This window comes from Pantherophis guttatus, chromosome 4 (assembly GCF_059756535.1).
Source record: "Pantherophis guttatus breed Tessera chromosome 4, ASM5975653v1, whole genome shotgun sequence".
Classification (NCBI taxonomy): domain Eukaryota; kingdom Metazoa; phylum Chordata; class Lepidosauria; order Squamata; family Colubridae; genus Pantherophis; species Pantherophis guttatus.
The window spans coordinates 18,014,167-18,036,449 of record NC_142066.1 but is presented as its reverse complement, the minus strand read 5'-3'; the positions used below and the strand labels follow the sequence as shown (position 1 = coordinate 18,036,449).

The window sequence follows — 22,283 nt, the reverse complement described above, 5'->3', positions numbered from 1 at the left end:
CCAAGCAGAAAAGGGTGCTTTTGTGGTTATAAAAAGGGCTCCGGAAAAAGCAGTGGTGATTTTTTTAAGAATATATAATGTTGGAGAAAAGAATTAACCAACCAACAACTGCATAGATGCAGTCAGCTGAAATTAAGCTCAACTCATGTTCATGTACAATATTTACACACAATATTTTGTTGTATAATAAGACCTAGAGAATTTTGGCTGGCGTTAATTTTAGTCCACTGAAAATGTGGTTACAATGATAATGTAACTTCTTTTGATATAATGAAGAGCTGAAGAATCTTTTAACAATTCATAAAGGAGAATGATTACATTTCCTACGATTGGTAATAAACCATTCCTGTTTTCCAGTTATAATATATTTTCCTAGTCATGTCTCCTGAACGAATCCTTTGTAATATATTATACTGAAATATAATTCATCTCACGTTTGCAGTGAATGCGCTGTGAAAGATTATCTGATTCCCTTTTCAGTGTCATGACTCCCATCTATCAGCATTTCCTGGCTTTGGAATTTACAATCAAGGAGATCAATGAAGATCCTCAGATTTTACCCAACCTCACCTTGGGATTTCACATCTATAATAGTTATTTTAGTGCAAGTTGGACCTATCATGCATCACTGGAACTGTTTTCTGCACAAGATGAATTCATTCCTAATTATAATTGTGACATCCAGAACAGAATAATAGCAGTTATTGGAGGTCCAACCATTGAAGTCTGCCTACACACAGCTACTATCCTGTCCCTTTATAAAGTACCACAGGTACAGTGCTTATATTTGCAAATCAATCATTCACTATGTTTTTAATTTACATGGATTTGAAATTTGTTGCTTGTTGCAAAGTTGTGTCTGACCCATCGCGACCCCATGAACAATGTTCCTCCAGGCCCTCCTGTCCTCTACCATCTCCCGGAGTCCATTTAAGTCCACCAACTGCTTCAGTGACTCCATCCAGCCACCTCATTCTCTGTTGTCCTTTTTTTCTTTTGCCCTCAATCTTTCACAGCATTAGGCTCTTCTCCAGTGAGTTCTTCCTTCTCATTAGGTGGCCAAAGTATCTGATTTTCATCTTCAGATCTGGCCTTCTAAAGAGCAGTCAAGGTTGATCTTCTCTAGGACTGACCGGTTTGATTGCCTTGCAGTCCATGGGACTCGCAGGAGTCTTCTCCAGCACCATAGTTCAAAGGCGTCAATTCTTTTCCTATCTTATGGTCCAACTTTCACAGCTATACATTGCAACTGGGAAAAACCATAGCCTTAACTATATGCACTTTTGTTGGCAGGGTGATGTCTCTGCTTTTTAGTATGCTGTCTAGATTTGCCATAGCTTTCCTCCCCAGGAGCAGGTGTCTTTTAATTTCTAGGCTGTAGTCCCCATCTGTGGTGACCTTGGAGCCCAGGAAAATAAAATCTGTCACTACCTTCATTTTTTCTCCATCTATTTGCCAGGAATTGAGAGGGCTGGATGCCATGATCTTAGTTTTCTTGGATTTGAAATAAATACCACAATAAGTAAGCAATTGTGTATGTGAATTGTGTGTGTGTGTGCATATATATCAGACCAGTGGTGGGTTCCAACTGGTGTTACCACCGGTTCTCTTTGCACACACACTTTCGTGTGATCATCGTGTGCATGCTGGCTTCGCTTGCACGCACGCTGAACTTGCACTCCGCGCAACTGCATTAGATTTCTGCCCAGCTGAGGCGCAGCAATCCACTCTGCCGCACCTATCAGCTGGGTTAAAAAATGACAAATAAAGGTAGGTATAATGCGCAGGCAGGCGGGAGAGCCCAGCTCACAGTCATAGAGAACCGGTTCACATCATCACCACTACCGGTTCGCCCAAACTGGGCCAAACCACGAGCAATCCACCACTGTATCAGACATATAAAAAGTCAGCAGATGGCAAATCTTTTTATCAATGAATATACCCATGTCAACAGATGTTGACCCATAGATTTGGGTCATAACACTGTTGTCTGTCTGTTTGTCTATGTGTCTAACTAGTATATTCAATACTGAATTTTTTAATCAAGGCTGAGCCTTGACTTCAGTCCTAGCACTACTACTTCTACTGCTTCTTAGGGAACAACACAATTACCTCCATGCAGGGGTGGGTTCTATTTTTACTACCAGTTTGCAATGGGGCCATGTGTGTGCACTCGCTTCACTCTCACTCTCTCTCTATTGTGCGCTTCTGCACATGCACAGAAACTCCCTGATGTCGGGATCAGTGGTCGGAGCCTCCCACTGGTTTTACTACTGGTTCGATAGAACCGGTCCAAACTGGGGGCAACCCATCACTGCCTCCATGGCTCAGTGCTCTTCAAGATCTCTTATGTACCATTTATCTTCAAGTTATATTCTCTTTCTGTTGATAGACTCCTGCAGCCTATCTGAAGCTGATATGGGTTGTATGAGAATGCTAAATAATGTTGGAGAATGCTCTTCCAAAGCCTCTGCAGCCTTGGAAAATAGTGTGAAAGCATGCCATATTGGAGAGTACAGAGTTTACATGAGGGCATCTCCCATTCACACATGACCTCATCAGCTTCTGAAAATTTCATCAAAATAGAATATGCTTTCAAGAATAGTTGCATTAGTGAATATTGGTGTGTGAAGCCAAAATTTGTGGTGTTTCACTTTCGACATGCATGCATCAATGAATAGACATGTATAGAAAAGCAGATGCATTTTTTTCTATGCCAGACTCTGTACAGTACCTGACTGTCTCCATGTGTAACACTGTTTTAGAAAGATGCCATGAAGGATATCCCAGATATCAGGGTATTTTCATGAAAGATTAAAAGAAACAAGAGCTTCAGCTATTGAAGGAAATATTGTACCAATGAATCATACTTGTTCACACAGATTTTCTTGTGGTAGGGTGGATAATTTCAGTAGTATACATTTTATTTACATTATACCCTAGCTCTTATTTTTGTTGAATTTCACAACATTCAAACTAGAATGGAAGAATTCTGCATTAATGCTTCCAGAACATAAAGGTAAAGCTCCTCGCACATATGTGCTAGTCGTTCCCGACTCTAGGGGGCGGTGCCCATTTCCATTTCAAAGCCGAAGAGCCAGAGCTGTCCGAAGACGTCTCCATGGTCATGTGGCTGGCATGACTAAACACCAAAGGCACACGGAACGCTGTTACCTTCCCACCAAAGGTGCACCCTTTTTATTCTACTTGCATTTTTTACATGCTTTTGAACTGCTAGGTTGGCAGAAGCTCGGACAAGTAACAGGAGCTCACCTCATTACGTGGTACTAGGGATCCAAACCGCTGAACTGCAGACTTTTTGATCAACAAGGTCAGTGTCTTAGGTACTGAGCCACCGCATCCCTTTTCCAGAACATAGCTACATATAAATTGGAAATGGGATTAGGAGATTATTCTGGAAAATCAGGCACTATAAGCAAATATTTGTAAATTACATTTTTTTCCCTTTCCCTTATTTCTGTCTTTCTTTGATAAGCTTATTTACGGTTCAGCTCCAGAGATAATTTCAGAAACTCATCAGGGTCTCATCCAACGGATGTTTCCAAATGTGGACTACCAATACAATGGAATTCTCCAATTACTACAGCATTTCAGGTGGACATGGATAGGGGCACTATATACACATAATGAGAATGGTGAAAAGTTTATACATGATATTGTGCCTATGTTTTCTCAGAGAGAGATATGCTTTGCATTTACTGCAAAGTTCCCCGCAATGACTTATTTCAACAGCTTTGACGAATTGATAAGAGAGGCGGTTGAAATATATAAAGTGGCGATGACCAGCACAGCGAATGTAGTGATAGTTCATGGTGAAATGGATGATATGATTCTTCTGAGATTTTTTCCATTGATATCCCAATTCGAAAAAATGCCAGTATGGAGAAAAAGTAGAGTGTGGGTTTTAACAGCCCAGATGGAATTCACATCACTTCCTTTGTTAAAGGCTGTAAAAATTGACTTCCTGCACGGTGCTTTATCTTTTGCAATTCACACAGAGGAAGTCTTGGGATTTCATGAATTTCTTCAAATGAAAAACCCCACCTTGGCAAAAAAAGATAGCTTTATTAAGGTCTTCTGGGAAAATGCATTTGAATGCTCGTTTCCTAACTCCATGACATCTGAGGAAGACAGGGTCACCTGTACTGGACAAGAGAAACTGGAGACTCTTCCTACATCTATATTTGAAATGCGTATGACCAGTCAGAGTTACAACGTCTACAATGCAGTCTATGTGGTGGCACATGCTTTGGGTGATCTCTTTGCGTCTGTACTGAATTACAGAGCAGGGAAGCATGTAACTGAATTGAACCTCAGGAAGCAAAAACTATGGGAGGTAATGGCCTAATTAACTAAGATGTATGGAATTTGGCACTTCGGCAGAGAAAATTTACTGTAGACACAACTCATTCCCACTCACGCTAGTAATACCATTTCTAAATTTGCAGATTTTGGAAGGACTTAATGTGACTTGATTTGCTTTAAAAGATATGTAGAATTATGTTGTATAGTTGTCATATTTTAGTTCTTCACACTAAATAGTGCTATTCCCCCCCCAAAAAAAAAACCTTGCCCAAAAGACCTTCTTTAGCTTTTCAACACAAGGTAAAAAAAAGAAAAATCAACTACTGTATTTTTCGGAGTATAAGACGCACCAGAGTATAAGATGCACCTTAGTTTTGGGGAGGAAAATAAGGAAAAAGATTGGTGGGTGGATCGGCCTCCCGGAATACCACCAATCAGCTGTTCCCAGAGGTGAACTTTAGCAACAGGTTGGTTGGTTGTGAACTCTGTGCCTTGCTTTTTTTTCTGCCTCTGAAACTTCTGAAACTCTGGTTCAGAAAAAAACATTTTTTTCTGCCTCTGAAAGCCTCCGAAACAGAGTTTCAGAAAAAAAGGCTTCTTTTCTGAAGCTTCTTTGAGAGGCTTTTTTTATGAAGCTTCTTTCAGAGGCTTTTATTCTGAAGGACTACCTCTGTACTCTGTTCAATCTCCTTTCTTTGGTATTGGTATGTAGATTTAATCTCTTCCAGTCTGTTGGTTATTGTGTCATTCTCCAGATTTGTTAACATAGTTTGGTTAGAACCTTTACTGATTCTTCTTTAGTTGCTTGCCATATTATTTTAAATAAAAGTCTTTCAGAGCCTTTTCTCTGAAGCGTCTTTCAGAGGCTCCTTTCAGCCTCTGAAATCTTCGTTTGCGAAGCTGGGTGGGGCTACATTTGGAGTATAAGATGCACCCAGATTTTCACCCTCTTTTTTTGGGGAAAAAGGTGCATCTTATACTCCGAAAAATACAGTATGTATTCATGGTTCCCCTCAAAATGTCCTAAGCATAATAGCATTTTATAAGATCTACAATATGGGAGTAATTCATGGGATTTTTTCCTCAAATTCTTTTATAAGAAATCAACTCAATTCTCCATGTAGGATAGCTATTCCTTTGCAGCTTACCACTTAAGAAAGGAAGAACTTGAGATTTCTCTTCTTACTCAACTCCATCATTCTTACCACATCATGTAGCCATCCATCACCTTTAGGTATAAATCTTCTTAATAAAAAGACAATTCATCCTCAACAGTTTCCTAAACTTCCTAATTAAAATAGAGTTGGAATGGACCTTAGAGCTCTTCTAGTCCAACCCCCTGCTTAGGCAGGAAACCCTACACTACTTCAGACAAATGGTTATCCAACATCTTCTTAAAAACTTCCAGTGTTGGAGCATTCACAACTTCTGGAGGCAAGTTGTTCCACTAATTAATTGTTCTAACTATCAGGAAATTTCTCCTTAGTTCTAAGTTGCTTCTCTCCTTGATTTCCACCCATTGCTTCTTGTCCTACCCTCAGGTGCTTTGGAGAATAGCTTGACTCCCTCTTCTTTGTGGCAGCCCCCACAGATATCGGAACACTGCTATCATGTCACCCCTAGTCCTTCTTTTCATTAAACTAGACATACCCAATTTCAGCAACCATTCTTTATACATTTTAGCCTATAAAGCTAATTCTGACTCCGAGAACTCATACAAGATGCAAAATTTAGAAAAGGGGGGGGGGGGATTCTGTACAATTCTTTTTCCCATTTAATTGTTTTAATGTTTTTCAAGTGCAGTGTAAAACAGGGTTTTTTAATTGATCTAATAAATTAGATTCATAAAGTATGCTAATTAGTATCCTTTAATTTCTATGTTTAGTTTTAAATGTTTCCCTTTGTACATGAAAGAACCATAATCACATAATTCAGTATTAAGTAATAATACTAGTATTTTCTCAACTTTTGGTCATATCAAAGAATTTAAAAGGTTCATTCTCTATATATTTCAAACAGAATTTTGTACAACTGTATAAATTCCTTGTCGTGAATTTCTCTTTTCACTTATTTTTCCATTCAGCTGAACCACCTTATGAGAAGGATCTCATTCAACAATAGTGCAGGGGGGAAAGTTTCCTTCAACCAAAATGGAGAGTTAGAGACTGGATTTAATATTATAAACTGGATCACTTTTCCAAACCAATCTTTCCAGAGGGTCAAAGTTGGAAGACTAGACCCCAGGAATCCCCAGAAAGAAATGTTCTCCTCTTCTGAGAAATCTATTGTGTGGCCAAGCATATTTAACCAGGTAAGGTCTAAACAAATTCCAAATGATAGTAGATAATCATTCCACTGGGGAAACCTCTCATCTTAACCTTTACAGAAAATAAAATTCCCTTTTTACAAATATGAATTCTTCCTCCTTTTTTGAAAACCACTAAACATTAGGCAGACCATCTATAACACTAGAAAACATAATGTTAAAAATTTAAAAGTCCAATTTTCTGAAGTAGTTAAAGTGCTGACTTAGAAACTGGGTGACAGTGAATTCTAGTCCTCCCTTATGCATGAAAGTTATCTTAATGACTTTGAACCAGTCAATCTATCTAAGCACAACCCACCTCATAGTGTGAGACAGTGAGAACTAGATACGGAACCACTGACTGGTTCAAAATTGGGAAAGGAGTCCGGCAAGGCTGTATACCGTCGTTCTGCCTATTTAACTTATATGCAGAGCACATCATGAGAAAGGCGGGGCTAGATGAATCAAAAGCTGGAATTAAGATTGCCGGGAGAAATATCAACAACCTCAGATATGCAGATGATACCACTTTAATGGCAGAAAGTGAAGAAGAACTAAAGAGCCTCTTGATGCAGGTGAAGAAGGAGAGTGCAAAAGTTGGCTTGAAACTCAGTGTTAAGAAAACTAAGATCATGGCATCCAGCCCTCTCAATTCCTGGCAAATAGATGGGGAAGAAATGGAGGTAATGACAGATTTTATTTTCCGGAGCTCCAAGATCACCGCAGATGGGGATTGTAGCCAAGGAATTAAAAGATGCTTGCTCCTGTGGAGGAAAGCTATGGCAAATCTAGACAGCATAGTAAAAAGCAGAGACATTACCCTGCCAACAAAAGTGCGTATGGTCAAGGCTATGGTTTTCCCAGTTGCAATGTATAGCTGTGAAAGTTGGACCATAAGATAGGAAAAGAATTGACGCCTTTGAACTATGGTGCTGGAGAAGACTCATGCGAGTCCCATGGACTGCAAGGTGATCAAACCGGTCAGTCATAGAGGAGATCAACCCTGACTGCTTTTTAGAAGGCCAGATCTGAAGATGAAAATCAGATACTTTGGCCACCTAATGAGAAGGAAGGACTCACTGGAGAAGAGCCTAATGCTGTGAAAGATTGAGGGCAAAAGAAAAAAGGGATGACAGAGAATGAGGTGGCTGAATGAGAAGTCACTGAAGCAGTTGGTGTGAACTTAAATGGACTCTGTGGGATGGTAGAGGATAGGAAGCCTGGAGGAACATTGTCCATGAGGTCGCAATGGGTCGGACACAACTTCACAAGTAATAACAACAACAATACCTCATAGTGTTGCTATTGAAAAAAATAGGAAGTAGGAGCACTATATATGCCACCTTGAGTTATAAAATAATCAACATATAATCTAATAATAAATGTTTGGTAAATATTGAGGTACAATATTGTCAAAAACATTTTCTTATTTCATTTATGAACAGACCCAGCCACTTTCACAGTGCAATAACAAATGCCCTTTGGGCTACAGTAAGAGCAAGTTAGAAGGGAAGCCATTTTGCTGCTATGATTGCCTTCAATGTCCAGAAGGGAAGTTTTCAAACCAACAAGGTAAGAATTGTACTTATGACTGATCTAATTTTGATTTAATGATCCGTGTCCCTAATCATAATGGACATCAATGTCTACTTTCACTCTCTTTTTAACTTTCACATTTGCATATCCATTTCCTCAATTTCTGTTTGTTTGAATTATTTCTTTTAAACTCCAAGGACATATTTTGTAGACATATTTAATTAAAGAACATCTGACTTTGAGAGAGGATGTGCACTGAAATGTTCATGAAACTTCAAAGGATAACTTTTTTTTTCAAATGATATATAGGTAGGTCCAGGAAAAATGTTTAGGATTAGTAATCATTGACCAATGTTTTAGACAAATCTAAAATTATGAAAACCCAAGGAAATTAAGAACCGAAGGAAAAGGTAAAATTGATACATAATGTAGAAAAAAAGGAGTGCTGTGATGAAAAAGAAATTTAATTCCTTATAAATACAATCTCCTGTCAGACCTGGAAGCCATCTTTTATGTTTGGGCCTTCAGGCCTGCCACACCTTCTTCAGTGGAAAAATGGGAGGGGGGATTGCATAGAGTATAGATGATACATAATCAAAATAACATTCCTTTCTCAGAGAGTCAAGGACGCATTGTCCTGGCATCTGGAGTTGGATGACTGGGGAGTGTTTTCAGTTTGGACGGTGGATGATTGGACCATGTGTTGGACATGTGGGTGTTGGATAGGGACTTGTACTTTCACTTGAGTGGGGAAAACCTGGAACCTTTCAGATTCGGGTTTTCCCAGATGTGCCAATATGACATCTCCAATAAATTGTAGCTTTGAGGAAATCCAGGCCTCGGAGTTCTATTCGTTGGGGGTGTTACTTGGAACCCTGACATTAACCCGTATCTGACATCCTCTCTATCTTCTTTTGTACAACAGTGAGCCATTTTTGATCACAGAGAGTTAGAAATATAGTTAAGAAGTACTGAATAAATTTGGTTACTTTTCAGTTTTGAACTAGCAAGCTGTATTCTAGGCATTACACTGTATGTTTCATCTTACTTATTTTCAAAACAATGTTTGGACTAACTGATTTCTAATCTTCTACTTTGTTTTCTAGACATGGATGAATGTTTTCAATGTCCAGATGATGAGTACCCTAATAAGAAGCAGGATTTGTGCCTTCCCAAAGTTATAACATTCTTGAAGTATGAAGAATCTTTAGGGATGGTTTTAGCCAGTTCTGCTCTTTTCTTTTCTTTGGTCACAGTTGCAGTCTTTTGGATCTTTATTAAGCATCAGGACACTGCCATTGTCAAAGCCAACAACCAAAATATCACATATGTTCTCCTTGTTTCTCTTCTGTTGTCTTTTCTTTGTACTGCATTATTTCTTGGGAAACCTAACAACGTGACATGTCTCCTTCGTCAAACTGCCTTTGGCATTATCTATTCAGTTGCCATTTCTTGTGTTTTGGCCAAAACCACCATTGTGGTTCTGGCCTTTATGGCCACCAAACCAGGGTCCAAGATGACCAAATGGGTGGGGAGAAAACTAGCTATGTCTATAGTATTTTGCTGCTCCTTTATTCAAAGTAATATTTGTATTCTATGGCTGATAATCACTCCTCCATTCCCAGACGTTGACAAAAATTCCATATCAGAAGAAATAATCTTAGAATGTAATGAAGGATCAGTCTTCATGTTTTATGGTGTCTTGGGCTTTATGGGTTTCCTTGCCATTATCAGCTTCATGGTAGCTTTCCTAGCTAGGAAGTTGCCTGATACTTTCAATGAAGCCAAGTTTATCACCTTCAGCATGTTGGTCTTCTGCAGTGTCTGGTTGTCCTTTATTCCAACGTACCTGAGCACAAAAGGGAAATATATGGTTGCTGTTGAGATCTTCTCCATTATAGCCTCTAGTGGGGGGTTATTAATTTGTATTTTTTCTCCCAAATGTTATATTATCATTCTAAGGCCTGATCTGAACAACAAAGGACTTTTAAAAAATAAGACAAAATTAATATAAATTGGATGTAATAATATAATTAATATAAATTGCGAGATCATCCGTGGTTTCGGGGTGAAGTACCACCAGTACGCTGATGACACTCAGCTGTACATCTCCACCCCGGACCACCCCAACAATGCCCTTGAAGTGATGTCCCGGTGCCTGGAGGCCGTGCGGATCTGGATGGGGAGAAACAGGCTCAGGCTCAACCCATCCAAGACTGAGTGGCTGTGGTTTCCGACGTCCCGATATAGTCAGTTGGCGCCATCACTGACTTTTGGGGTGAATCACTGGCCCCCATGGAGAGGGCTTGTGACTTGGGTGTCCTCCTGGATTCACGGCTGTCTTTAGAAGAGCATTTGACGGCCGTGACTGGGAGGATTTTTCATCAGGTCCGCCTGATTTGCCAGTTGCGTCCCTTTCTAGATCGGGACTCTTTACGCACAGTCACTCATGCCCTCGTCACCTCCCGCCTGGACTATTGCAACGCTCTCTACATGGGGCTCCCGTTGAGGAGCACTCGGAGGCTCCAACTGCCGCAGAGTGCGGCCGCGCAGGTGGTTATGGAAGTGACGTGGCGTTCCCATGTAACACCTCTCCTGCATGAGCTGCACTGGCTCCCGGTGGTCTTCTGGATGCGCTTCAAGGTTTTGGTTATCATCTTTAGAGCGCTCCATGGCTTAGGACCTGGTTATTTACCGGACCGCCTGCTACCACCAATAGCCTCCCACCGACCGGTACGCTCTCATAGAGAGGGGCTCCTCCGGGTGCCGTCGGCCAAACAATGTTGACTGGCAGCCCCCAGGGGGAAAGCCTTCTCTGTGGGGGCACCTACTATCTGGAATGAGCTCCCCCCGGAGGTATGGAGGATCCCGGATCTGTACACCTTCCATCGCGCTCTCAAGACTTTTTTATTCCATCAAGCCGGCCTGGCCTAAATCTTTCCCCTTTAAAATGTAAATTTTAATTTGTTTTTAAAATTATTGGGTGTTTTAAATTTGTCTCAGCCAAATTATTTAATTCCGTTTTATTCTGTTTTTAAATTTTGTATTTATGTGTTTTATTCTGTGGCTGTTCACCCCCCTGAGTCCTTTGGGAGTAGGGCGGTATACAAATCCAATAAATGAAATGAAATGAAATGGACTGAGAAAACAGAATCTTTCTAGGCCAAAATTCTATGTCCATGTATTTAATATAAGTCCTTAAGGATATACTGTACTTACTATTCAATATATAGTTTTTTTTAAAACAACAACAACATTGCAGTTCATTTACAATTAATATATTTAATTGGAATCAGTTGGGCATAGTCTTGATTACTTTTACTATCCATGGATAAAACTTAAAATATAAATTGTATTTAATACTTTCTGTTCACTGAGATAAAAAGTATTGTCACTGAATTAGGTGATGGAGAAATAATTATCTCAACATTCAAAAGCTATATTGATACTTGAATGTTGATCCTTTTAGTTTTTTAAAGGATATTAAGAATAGCTCCTAGAGAAACCAAGAAGATCTTGAAATAATTGCTTGGATGTGTTTTAACCAAGTCTAATAATGTAACAAATGAAAAGGTGAAAGAGATTGCAGTAGAAACTATTGCCTTCCAGTATGTTAAACTTGTTTACTCATGTGTTAAAAGCTAGCAGTTTCAAATGTTGCACCTCCAGCAATAAAAAGGCCATCAAATAAATGAAGGGAGAAATGCACTTCAGAAAAAAAGTAGAAAAGCAGAAATCACTTTTCTGAGGAAAATGATATCTTTCAATTGGAAAAAAATCCATTATATTAGAGTACCTCATTTATGAAAATTTGGGCCACTGAACAATTTCTATGCTAATGAAAAATTAGGAACAGTGTAATTAATTTGCACTTCTCTGACAGCAGATCTGTGTTCCTTCAACAATAATTTGATTTCCAAATCAGTCTGTAATTATAAAACGTACCAACCCTCTAACCCACCATTGCTCATATTATGAAAAATTGTCAGATATGAACAGAACTTCACAGCAAAATTCAGTGAAATTGATTTCAAATGAAAAAAAACTTGGCAGAGCAGAAGTGAAGTGTTTTGGGAGTGGATAACAGCTACAACACCCATGTCTTGGAGTTCCAACAGGAAAATATTTATTTATTTATCAAGAAAATTAACATGACCACCCAACTCACTCTCAGTGACTCCAGGCAGATTACAAAAATAAAACTCCAATACAAAACCAACTACCTTCAGCCCCTACTGGAGACAATCATCAGACCATCCACTTGATGGGATCCATATCACCCTGAGATCCCTAGGCCCAATGGCAGATCCATGTCTTCAGGGCCTTGAAAAAGAGTGTCAAAGTGGGTGGGGGGCCAATCTTATCTTTGTAGAGACAACATTCCACAGGGAGGGAGCCACTACAGATAAGGCCCTTCTTCATGATCCCACAAATTGGATTTCCTTAGGAGAGAGTACCATATCATTCCCTGTCTCCCCACCCTGGTGGATCATGTAGATATGACTTTGAAAAGATATTGCTTCAAAAAACATGGTTCCAAGCCATATGGTTGAGGGCTTTGAGGGTGATAACCAGTACCTTGAATTGGACCCCAAACCAGATCAGCAGCCAATGCAGCTCCTTCAGGAGAGGTGACACATGTGAAATCTAAGCTTCAACAAAACCATGCAGGCCATTTTATTTTGAACCAATTGAAACTTCTGGATACATTCTAAAGGCAACCCCATGTATAGATCATTGCGATAGTTAAGACAGCATGTGTCTAAGGCATGGGTAACTATGAGCAGGGATTGTTGGTCCAGAAAATGACATGACTGTTATGTATTGATACTTTTAAGCGGGAGTTTCAAACTTGCCTACGTTTCTGATTGGCTGACAGTCCCTCCAGGATTGTATATAAGGAGGGCTGCAGCCTCTGAGTTTTTGCTGAAGTCTCACTGTAAATTAAAGAGCTGTTGTCACTTGCTTGGTTGTGCCTCTCGTTATTCCCAAACCACTTCATTGGCGACGAAGGTGGGATAGAGGTCACAAGAAGCGAACCAGTGAGACCACGAGCTTCAGCTAGGCGACGAGGCGAACTACAGGAGGCATACCGAACATGTCTGCCTACGTTCTGCCCAAGCCTTTTGATCCGACCCGCGAAAAATGGGTCTCGTACCTGACGAGGTTTGAATGCTCGCTCGAAGCCAGCGACATGCAAGGGCTCTCCGCTAATCGGAAGAGGGCCCTCTTCCTAAGCCACTGTGGACCGGACGTGTTCGAGATGGCAGAGTCACTGTGCGAGCCAACGCCGGTCCAGACTGTTTCCTGGGACACCCTGATGGCCACGCTCCGGGCTCACTATGCTCCCGTGCCCTCCAAGTTCGTGCAACGATACCAACTCAGACAGCGCGTTCAGTGAGAGGGAGAACCGGTCAGCGCATACATGGCCAGCCTGAGAAAAGCTGCAACCCATTGCGACTATAGAGACTTGGACGATGCGTTGCTTGAGCAACTCATCTGTGGTGTCCGGGACATTAGGCTGCAACGGCGCCTGCTTGCCAAGCCTGATTTGATGCTTGCTGGAGCCCTAGACGAGGTTAGGGCTCATGAAGCCTCCACAAAAGCCGCAGAAACACTGCAGCGTCCGCTGACCAGCAAAGACAACCCCAAGTCTGCCCAGGTGCACAGAGAAGAGGCCGGATCCAGCTCGGAGTCCGAGTCGGATGAAGACGTCTTCCGAACGGAGCACCAGAGAAAGGACACAGGCAGCCCACGGTGAAGCTGTCCCAGCTGTGGAGGGCACCATGATAGACTGTCCTGCAAATACAGGGAGGCTATCTGCAGGCGTTGCGAGAAAAAAGGGCACTTGGCGCGAGTCTGTAGAGCCATTCTGCCCAGAAAACACCAATCACGTGAGCGCCGCAGCCAACCAGAATCAACGCGCCAGAAACAACCAACGAGAGAAGGCGGCACGAAAAAACGGAGCGAATTTGAACCTCGAGATGGCCGCAGCATTCACATAGACCAGGCCAGCGCGGAAATCGAGGACAAAGTCAGCACGGTGGTCGAAATCAACGGCAAGCCATGCTCGATGGAGATCGACACCGGATCGGCTCTCTCCATAATGTCTTGGGCGACCCTAAAGACCCTCCTGCCGTCGTTCCGGAAGGACCAGCTCTCCAAACAGAGACTGCGCACCCTAGACTACCAGGGAAACCGAGTCCCCCTCGAAGGCGTGGGCACGTTCCGAGTCACCTACGGAGACTACGAAAGAGACCTGCCACTGACCATCATCACGAAGCAGCTCCCCAGCCTTCTCGGCATGGGGTGGTTCCGAGCCCTCGGCATGGGTTTCACCGGCGTCCACCAGATGCTCAAGTCATCATTAAAAGACAGCCTCCTGACCGAGTTCCAGGACGTTTTCGGGGACACGTTGGGCAAGTATGTGGGAACCCCTATCTCCCTTAATTTAGACCCCAACGTAGCCCAAATAAGACTCAAGGCCAGACGGGTGCCTTTCGCATTGAAACCAAAGATCGATGCGGAACTGGACAAACTAATTAAACAAGGGGTGTTGGTTCCCGTTGACCATGCAAAGTGGGAAACCCCTATAGTAACCCCAGTAAAGTCCGACGGCTCAATTAGGATCTGCGCCGACTACAAGTGCACGATCAACAAGGCTTTGCAGCCGAGCGCCTATCTGGTGCCGATCGTGCATCATCTACTACACTCCCTGGGGCCCGGAAATTTTTTTGCCAAATTAGACCTGGCTCAGGCCTATCAACAATTACCAGTTGATGATGCCATGGCAGAGGCGCAAACGATTGTAACTCATAGGGGTGCATTCAAATGCACCAGGCTCCAGTTTGGGGTGAGCGTCGCACCCGGCCTGTTTCAAAGCATCATGGAGCGCCTTCTGCAAGGGCTCCCCAGAGTGGTGCCCTATTTTGATGACGTTCTAGTCAGCGCTCAGGACGAACGTCAGTTAGGGGACAGAGTAAGGAACGTCCTTTCTAGATTTAGGGAAGCGGGACTAAGGTTAAAGAAAAATAAATGTATGATCGCTGTCCCCTCCATTGAATTTTTGGGGTACAGGGTGGACGGCACAGGCATCCACCCTACCGAAAGCAAGGTGAGAGCGATTAAGAGCGCACCTGCTCCCAAGACCAAAGCAGAGCTCCAAGCCTTCCTTGGACTGCTCAATTTTTACTCAATGTTCCTGAAAGACAAAGCTGCCGTCGCAGATCCCTTACACAAACTATTGGGGAAGAATGTACCATGGGTCTGGGGGAAACCACAAGCAGCCGCTTTTGAGGTAGTAAAGAGACTTCTATTGGAAGACAGTTTCTTAATCCAATACAACGCAGCGCTACCGCTTGTATTGGTTTGTGACGCCTCCCCCGTAGGAGTTGGTGCCGTCCTAGGCCATAGACTGCCGAACGGCCTAGAGGCGCCCATTGCGTTTTACTCTCGCACTCTGTCAAGCGCAGAGCGAAACTATAGCCAATTGGACAGAGAGGCTCTGGCTGCAATTGCGGGGGTTAAAAAGTTCCACAAATACCTCTTTGGCCGGCAATTCGAACTTGTGACTGATCACCGGCCCTTGCTAGGACTTTTGGCAGGCGACAGGCCCACCCCCGCTGCTCTTTCCCCACGTTTAACTAGATGGGCTATTTTTCTTTCGGCCTATTCATATCAGCTTGTACATCGACCCGGATGGACCCTGGGTCACGTGGATGCCCTCAGCCGCTGTCCCCTACCTGACTTACTGACCAATCCAACACCAGAGGCCTCCGTCCTTCTACTGGACACATTAACTTTGGGACCCATGTCCTCTGCCGACGTGGCAAAAGCTTCAGCCAGGGACCCGATCATTCGCACTGTGATGGGGTGGGTGCTTAAAGGGTGGACGGTCAAGGTGGACGGGGGAGACTACCAAGGTTTTGTAAACAAACGAAACGAACTGTTTACGCAAGGTGGTTGTTTGTTGTGGGGTGACAGGGTGGTAGTGCCAACAAAACTACGAACAAGGGTCTTAGAATTGCTGTACGAAGGGCATCCGGGCATTGTCAGAATGAAAAGTTTAGCCCGCAGTTATGTATGGTGGCCCAACATGGACCAAGTTATCTCTGAGTGGGTGGGAAGGTGCAGACCCTGCCAGGAGTCTCGGCCTGATCCCCCGGTAGCGCCCATCCGAGAGTGGGAGAAACCAAAAGGGCCATGGGGGAGGATCCATATTGATTTTGCCGGCCCCTTCCATGGGCAAACATTTTTAATTGTCGTTGATGCCTTTTCGAAATGGCTTGAAATAATTCTAATGCCCTCTACCACAGCCAAGGCAGTTATTAAAGCCCTTCGCAAGCTGTTTGCCACACATGGCCTACCGGATACCCTAGTATCTGACAACGGCCCTCAATTCACAGCAACCCTGTTCGAGGGATACTTGGCCGGACTGGGCATCCGCCATGCCCTATCGGCCCCGTTCCACCCGGCTTCTAACGGATTGGCCGAACGTTTTGTAAGAACGGCCAAGGAGGCCCTATCCAGACTAGATAACGGGGACTGGCAGGCCAGGATAGATCAATTCTTAGCTGTCCAGCATGCCACACCATGCACAGCCACAGGGAGAAGCCCAGCAGAGCTCCTCATGGGCAGGAAGCTCCAGTGCGTGTTAGATAGGCTTCACCCCAACTACTCGCACGAAAATTTCAAGGGAGAGACCTCTGGACTAAGACAGTTTCAGGTTGGGTCCCCGGTGTTCGCTCGCAACTATGCCAGCGGACCTCTATGGGTTGCAGGAACCATAGTGGGCATAACAGGCCCGAAATCTTATACGGTAGACGTAGGGGTAGACAGACTCTGGAAGCGCCACATAGACCAACTGAGAAAAAGGGTAGTCGGCGAAGCAAACATAAATTTAGACATCTTCGAGCCTAACTATAACAACTTTCCCAAAACAGCTAACTCAAGCCCGGGTTCGCGAGAATACTTAGCTGACAAGCCCTGGTTACAGCGCTGCCCCAGCGAGTCGCCACTCCCAACCGGGGATAACCACGCCCCGGACAAAATCCAGGAGGTTCCATTGGCGGAGCCGGGAGAGACAGAAAGTCCCTCCGACCAGCTCGACGCCCCACCAAACACTGAACTGCGCAGGTCAACTAGGACGAGAACTCGGCCTGGGCACCTGCGAGATTTTGTGTGTACTTATGTAAATTTTTGAATGTTAGTGCCTTCTGGGAAGGGAGGGGTGTTATGTATTGATACTTTTAAGCGGGAGTTTCAAACTTGCCTACGTTTCTGATTGGCTGACAGTCCCTCCAGGATTGTATATAAGGAGGGCTGCAGCCTCTGAGTTTTTGCTGAAGTCTCACTGTAAATTAAAGAGCTGTAGTCACTTGCTTGGTTGTGCCTCTCGTTATTCCCAAACCACTTCAATGACCAGTGCACAACCCACAATTGTGAAAAGGCACAACTGCTTCCTGTTCCTTGAGCAGCAATTATGAGTGCAGGAGGACCTCCAGATTATGCATTGGATCTATCTGGGGGTAGTGCCACCCCACCAAGACCAGAGATGACAATTCTCCATGGACCAAAGAACTCCTAATTCAGAGCCATGCTGTCTTGCCAGGGTTCATTATCAGTCTATTGTTCCCAATCTAACCCCTAACAGCCTCTAGACTCTATGAGAGGAAGATCACAGCATCTTCAGCATTAACTGAATATGGATTGAGATATACAGCTGTGTGTCATCAGTATACTGATAATATCTCAACTCTGATCTTCATCCTGCTTTGCATTATAGTCATTACAGTCCTTACACTGTATCATGTCTTCCTCCTCCTCCTCCCCTCCTCCTCCTCCTCCTCCTCTTCTTCTTCTTCTTCTTCTTCTTCTTCTTCTTCTTCTTCTTCTTCTTCTTCTTCTTCTTCTTCTTCTTCTTCTTCTCCTTCTCCTTCTCCTTCTCCTTCTCCTTCTCCTTCTCCTTCTCCTTCTTCCTAAGTCTTCTGGTTTACTTAAAATATTTCAGAAGGCTTTAGCTGGTTTATGTGCTATGATAATATCATGTAGTTATAATTAATCTGTTGGTTGTTTCTGAGATATTTTTTTTATGTATGACAGTGTTATACTTTTCACAGGTTGTGTTGGTTATGTTATAGCACATAGCAATAGCACTTAGACTTATATACCACTTCACAGTGCTTTACAGCCCTCTTTATGTGGTTTACAGAGTCAGCATATTGCTCCCAAGAATCTGGATCCTCATTTTACTGACCTCGGAAGGATGGAAGGCTGAGTCAACCTTGAGTCTGGTGAGATTCAATCTGCCAAACTGCTGATCTGAATAATTTTCTTCCAGAATTCTTCTTTATACAAACACATATAAGTTTTTTTTTATTTTTTAAAACAAACAAACACATAATACATCAATCCTTCCATGTGTCTTCTTGGTGTTTCTTCCATGACTTCTTCATCTTTTTATTACTCTTCCAATCTTCATTTCTCCTTGATAGTTTCCATTTCTCTGTTGCAATATTTTCCCCAAATTACAATACATTTAATATAACATTCTCCTTATTTAATTATCACAATCTTTATCTATATCTGTTTTTTAACCAATCATAAAATTTCCCCCATATCTTATAATAGTCCATATCCTCTCTCTCTTTAATCATCAAAGTTAATCTGTTCATTTCTGCACAATCTAAGATTTTTTTTAATTACTTCTCCTTCCAAAGGGATTTTCTCTGCTTTCCATTTTTGTGCTTCCAGAACTCTTCTTGCGGAGGTTGGATTGTTACTTCAGTAGTGGACCTCTTGGTTATTGTGGATAGTTTTTCAATATTTCTGCTCCTAATTTCCTGCTTCTTCCTCTGCTAGTGCTTTCCTATCCAGGAAAGGTAGTGTGTTGTTTTCTTCTTCCCTTATGAATTATATTCCTTTAAAGATGTTGATTGTTTCATATGCTTTTTCTACTTGTTCCTCTAAAAAAAAATCTTTTGACATGTACAGTCCTTTTATCATAATTTGGTCAACTCGGATATATAGTATTATCTAATATCCTGCATATCAGTGCATTTTTTTTCTTTCTTTCTGGAACAAAAATAGCAAAAATCTCTTTTCCTATTCAAATACTGGTAAATTCTTCCTTCCTTCCTTCCTTCCTTCCTTCCTTCCTTCCTTCCTTCCTTCCTTCCTTCCTTCCCTCCCTCCCTCCCTCTCTCTTTCCTTCCTTCCTCCTTCCTTCCTTCCTTTCTTTCTTTTGTTCCTTCCTTCCTTTCTTTCTTTTTTTCTTCCCTCTCTCCCTCCCTCCCTCCTTCCTTCCTTTCCTCCCTCCCTCCCTCTTTCTTCTTCCTTCCTTCCTTCCTTCCTTCCTTCCTTCCTTCCTTCCTTCCTTCCTTCCTTTCTTTCTTTCTTTCTTTCTTTCTTTCTTTCTTTCTCTAATTTAGTTAGTTATTAAATTTCTACACTCACGTGAGTAACTTTGGGCAGTATACAAGTTCTAGTTCTTCCTTAAGTTCTCATTAAGAAATCTTTCTTTTGCTCTCCGTATGTATAAGCATGCAATTTAAAAAGTTACGTAGCCTAGAATTTTTTTAAAAAAAAAATGAATACCATTTAAACAATTTGATATGTTTCTGTACTCTTGATTGTCACACAGTGTTGTGAAAAATATGTTTTTCTACTCAAAGACCTCTTTACTAAGACCTTTGATGTTGGTAATTTCTCCACTGCAATTATCACCTCCTTCTCCCAGGAGAGCTCCTTTAGCTGGCAGTACAAGGGACAAGTACAAACCCTTTAGCTGGCAGTACAGTACAAGTACAAATTCACTTTTTTATATATTTCTGTGCTATACTGACTGGTCTTCAGGAATGGGTTCATAAGTTATTTTTCCTGCCCTCTGAAAACTACACTACTGGCCAAGAAGCTGTTGCAATCAAGCCATGCTATCTAAAGAAGGACGATGTCACGACAGGTGAATTGGGTTTCAGAAAAAAAAATGTTTTCACTCAAGATGGTGGTATTTGTAGCCTTTCTTTTAATGTTTTTGCCCCGAGCAGTTTGCATGATTTCCAGTGCTAAATGCAGCATCAGTGATCCTCTACCTTTTCTTCACAAGGAATATCAGTCAGGAGATCTTATCGTTGTGGACATTCTCTCTCAGATCTACATCTTTTATGCAATGATCAACTTCACAGAACGTCCCTCCAAGAAAATCTTTGAAGACATTGTGTAAGGTCTTTAAACTAAGAAGCCATAAACATTTGATTACTTCACACTTTTGGCCATAATTAAATAATTGCATAAATAGAAATGTGCATTTGAGAAGGAGGCAGGGAATGATCACAAACACAAAAGAAATGCTTAGCCGATATGTGAGAAAAATAAGAGATTCTCAACCTAGAATATTATTGTTGTCTGATTATGTATGGCAAAAAATATAAACATAGGAAATTAAAATGGTCTTCTATGGTGCACTATTTCTCTTCCCTTAAAAAAAGGAATAGACAAAAATGTACAGTGGCATAAATCTAACTTTCCATCAAAAGAAACTTTAATAGGCATAACCCTGTATATACCATTATCTTAAAAGTAGATCCTTCACTAGTGTCAATGTTGCATATTTTCATGTTTGCATTTGGGATATTGAATAGGGTAGAGTTGATGAAAGACTCCTAAACTTTGCATGCATTTTATATTAAACTCATTCCTCCATACTCTTCAATGCCATTTTTTTTTAAGACCATCTATGAGGAACTTACTCCAGTGTGCAGAGAAAAATATTAGTGTCCTCGTGAAAGCATTACACTGGAAAAAAATTGGTTGCAAAATCAAGTTTACATGAGTAATCTTAAATTATTTCTTGAAAGACCTTGAGTATTAGACTTCTGGATCTAGAAAAATAATAATGACTTTTAGCAATATTTTGTCATATCCGTGTATGTGAAATATTCCATTAAACTCAATTATATGATGTATCAAAGTTTGAAGTGAATTGGTTGTGATATAGTGTATAATTTTCATTTCAGGTTTATGACTCCACTCTACCAACACATCCTAGCCTTAGAGTTTGCAATCAAGGAGATCAATGAGAATCCCCATATTTTACCCAATTATACCCTAGGCTTCCATATCTATAACTCGTATTTCTCTCCAGGTTGGACTTTCCGTGCCTCATTGGAACTCTTTTCTACACAAAGCAGATTTATCCCTAACTACAATTGTGAAATTCAAAACAGACCAACAGCAGTCATTGGAGGCCCAACTTCTGAAGTGTCTCTGCATATGGCTACAATTCTGTCATTGTACAAGATGCCACAGGTACTGTAAAATGTTTATGAAGTAGGTGACACAGGAATGAAAAATATTATGATTGGCATAAAGGCTTTTGGAAACTGTAAAATATTTGTCCTGCAGCATTTTGAAGTATGCTGAAGGGACACGGTGGTTCAGTGGCTAAAATGCTGAGCTTGTCGATCGAAAAGTTGGCAGTTCAGCGGTTCGAATCCCTAGTGCCGTGTAATGGGGTGAGCTCCTGTTACTTCTCCTAGCTTCTGCCAACCTAGCAGTCTGAAAGCACATAAAAAATGCAAGTAGAAAAATAGGGACCACCTTTGGTGGGAAGGTAACAGTGTTCTGTACACCTTTGGCATTTAGTCATGCTGGCCACTTGACCACGGAGATGTCTTCGGACAGCGCTGGCTCTTCGGTTTTGAAATGGAGAGGAACACTGCCACCTAGAGTTGGGAACCACTAGTGCATATGTGCGAGGGGAATCTTTACCTTTACCTTATGTTGAAGTAACAGAGTAGAAGATTAATGATTTGATCTGACCCTTTTATTTTGGTTTATGGTCTTATACAAACTTAAAAAGAGATGCCAAATAGATGGACAGAATCCTTTTTGTTATTATTATGGTTCATTACACAGTCAGCCAAATGTTCAGACTGGGTTTGGCATTTTTGTTTACCTATCAATTTTTTTCTAAGGATGATGATGATGATGATGATGATGATGATGATGATGATGATGATTTCACAGCACTGCATTTTTATCTGGACAGGATATATTTGAATTATTAACACTGAATGCTGGAACTGTTCTCAGACAGTGTTAGAAATAGAAATTGAGC

General features: G+C 41.8%; 1 protein-coding gene across 1 annotated transcript; it reads left to right on the top strand.

Moving 5' to 3' along the window:
- The first annotated feature begins 3,736 nt into the window (after window positions 1-3,736).
- LOC117660407 (vomeronasal type-2 receptor 116-like) lies at window positions 3,737-20,387 on the top strand. Its single transcript, XM_060686376.2, has 5 exons — window positions 3,737-4,357; window positions 6,410-6,637; window positions 8,077-8,203; window positions 9,274-9,531; window positions 20,212-20,387. Exons 1-5 carry the CDS (start codon window positions 3,737-3,739, stop codon window positions 20,385-20,387), a joined length of 1,410 nt encoding a protein of 469 aa, XP_060542359.2.
- The last annotated feature ends 1,896 nt before the right edge of the window (window positions 20,388-22,283 follow it).